Genomic DNA, 2,926 nt, shown 5'->3' on the forward strand with positions numbered 1-2,926 from the left:
TTCTTTATTTCGACATCTGTACAACGCGCAAATGAAAATGTTTTTACATCGTATACGCATATTTATTACTCTACACTTACTTACTCTACACATGATCACGCGACAAATATTAAGTTATCCTTTCAAATCCAATCGATCGAGCGAATACGGCGCAACCTCTTTATTCTGTGTCACATCTTCAAACAGAACAAAGAGTCTGCCATAGCAGAGTTTACGCATATGTAATTCAAATGGTGAGATACGATGCCGATGTTCTTTTTATCTCTGATCTCATCCCTTGTCTTAATTGGCAGTACACGCTACGTTCAGATAGATTTCCAAGTCCATGGTATCAAGCATTCGCACGTTTTCACTTGTCGACAAGAGATACATATAATTGGGCGAAGAATTCGTCATTCTAGACATCGCATTACTTCACTAATTACAAATCTCTGCTAAGTATGGCTAAAATTACTAACGGATGTATCATGACACGCGTCGCGTGATGAAGTTGAATATAAGAAATGATGAAGCTTTGTCACATTTTCTTTCCTACGTCTCATACATGTACGTACATATACAAAGGCCAATTTAGATCAGAAGCTAGCGACAAAGCTATAATAATATCGAGTTTTTCTCTCTTTTTTTTTCTTTTTTTTTTAAGCTTCTACAACGTGCTTCTCTCGTTATTAAATTTCGCGTTATCGTATATCGTATTAGGAAATGAGAAGAAAGGAAAACAAAACGAAAGTATCGAACCATTGGCGATCAGTAGGTATAGTAACATGAGATGTAGAGTTTACTGAAATTGATTGTTAAAATTTGGTAAGTAAATTCAACTGTGAAAACGTGCAAATTGTATACCTCTCGAATATCTACTGTTCGCACCGTTAACGTTAGCACGATTTGTCAGTATGCAAATGTTGTATCTCGCATACTCGATGTAATCTTTCGTGTTCAAAGATCCTGCGCGTATCAACATCTCGTAACAAAACTCATTATCAACAAATCGCAGAATCGCATATCTCGCTAGCGTTTTACCCTGCAAACCGTACTCCAGTTTTGTTAGTTATCGCTTGCTTCATTCAAATCTAATTCGAAAAAGTCGTGTGATCGTCTTATCCTCTTTTCTCCGAGTTCTTCCTTAATGAATGGAATCGATACGCAATCACGGGCAGAAAAATATGCCACATGCACTTCCATATACCTTATGCTCTCTCACATAATTGCAATAATCATCTCGATTAAAAACAATGAATGGAGGGAGGGGGGGGGGGGGGGGGGGGGGAAGCCAGAGAAAGGGAAAAGGAGAAAGTATTCGCTGGCGCGCGTGATCAATCTTGTTTTTCCATCGAGTTGTTACTTGATATTACAATGTAACGCAAGCTATGTATGAGAAAATTAAAACTGCTGAATTTAAAAATACGTTCATTAAACGCGAACGGTGTATATTTTCTGCACACATTGAGCATTACTCGATAAAATGCATGATCCAAAAGATCATTAATGCCTAAATTCTAAGCAGAATCATCGCAAAGCTCATAACATATTTTTGTAAAACTTGTAAGAATTTTTAAATGCTTATACCTTTATACAATATTTTTACAGACATCTTCTTACTAGCCATAAAATTAACAAAAAATCGTAGATATTTTCGAATAATCGTACGATTATTTTACGATTATTATACATTTTACGATACATATGCATAAAATTAGAAAACTACTCATAAGTTTTAACAAGTTTTATGAGAACACGTTACGGATTTACGATTCTGCTTAGAATTGACTCATAAATCTTTCTCTGGTACACATGCTAATTCGATAAAAGTCAACTCGTGGGAATTTTGCGAAATTGCATAATGATAAACTATCATTTTACCATTTTAAAACTTGATTAAAATAATCAAGAAGATTTTTACGGGATAATACAGGCCATAGGTCATTCAACGCTCGACCTATATTTGAAATAACAAGTTACCTTCAAGATGGTCAACGCTCTCTCCAATCATTTAGAATCATTTATAGTACCATACGGGATGATTCATGGCTGAAAATATATAATCGGCCTCTCTTTCCTCTCATTGTAATCAGTAGTAAGTGTATGCGAGAGTTATATAATTTCAAACTGCTCATCAACGCAGAAAGTTGACGATTGATGCTTATTTATATCGATTAGTACATAATTTATATCGATTAGCGATCGATAAATCGAGAATGTGTAATTAAAGCGAGCGGCTCTTCGAGAAAGTTCCAACAATTGACACGCCATCATGAAAGTAACTCAATTTTGAAAGTCTTATCCTACCTTTTCAGAATACTATCGCTCTTCCTTTTCTTCCTTTAATTTATGCCGCAGCTACTGATTGTGCGGTAAAATGACGGGTATAGTCTGCTGTGCACCCGGAGGTGGCTGCGGTGGCAGGTATTGCATGTGTTGTGGTGGAATTGATGGTATATGAGATGGAATTATAGGGCACATAATCGGATAACTCGGCGCGTGACCTTGCGGCGGAGGTTGCGGATATGTAGGCTGTGGAGTACCAGGTGGATTATAAGCGCCCGGTGTATGTGGTTGATTCGGATTGGCTGGGGATGGCGTTTGGCTAGGTGGCTGCTGAGCTACATGAGGATGCGGATGAGTGTGTGGGCCCATATATTGTATGCCAGGGGCTTGCGGCCCTTGCGAGTCATGGTGATGATGGTACGGAGTGGCCATATGAGGTGGCGGCGGTGCCTGGACCATTCGTACCATTTGTTGATACGCCGGTTGTCCTGGATAAGGCACCTGGAATGGATGTATAGCTGGTGCTAACAATGGCTGTCCCGTTGCTGCGGCCACTTGCATCTGAGATGCTATATCTGGCGCACGATGCTGCATCATAGGTACTGTAAAAATCATACAATACACACACACACACATATATATATATATATATATATATATA

At 38.4% G+C, this 2,926-nt stretch overlaps 1 protein-coding gene across 5 annotated transcripts in view; it reads right to left on the bottom strand.

The window, feature by feature from the left end:
* Positions 1 to 1,762: 1,762 nt before the first annotated feature.
* The window catches only part of LOC108690292 (ataxin-2-like protein), a 5,966-nt gene continuing 4,802 nt past the window's right edge, over positions 1,763 to 2,926 (bottom strand). For all 5 annotated transcript variants that reach the window (XM_018197506.1, XM_018197504.1, XM_018197507.1 and 2 more), the window contains one exon: positions 1,763 to 2,867. In XM_018197506.1, coding sequence (XP_018052995.1) covers positions 2,338 to 2,867 — 530 coding nt within the window. In that variant the 3' untranslated portion in view covers positions 1,763 to 2,337. The remainder of the gene's footprint in view (positions 2,868 to 2,926) is intronic.

Source organism: Atta colombica, unplaced genomic scaffold (genome assembly GCF_001594045.1).
Source record: "Atta colombica isolate Treedump-2 unplaced genomic scaffold, Acol1.0 scaffold302, whole genome shotgun sequence".
NCBI lineage: Eukaryota > Metazoa > Arthropoda > Insecta > Hymenoptera > Formicidae > Atta > Atta colombica.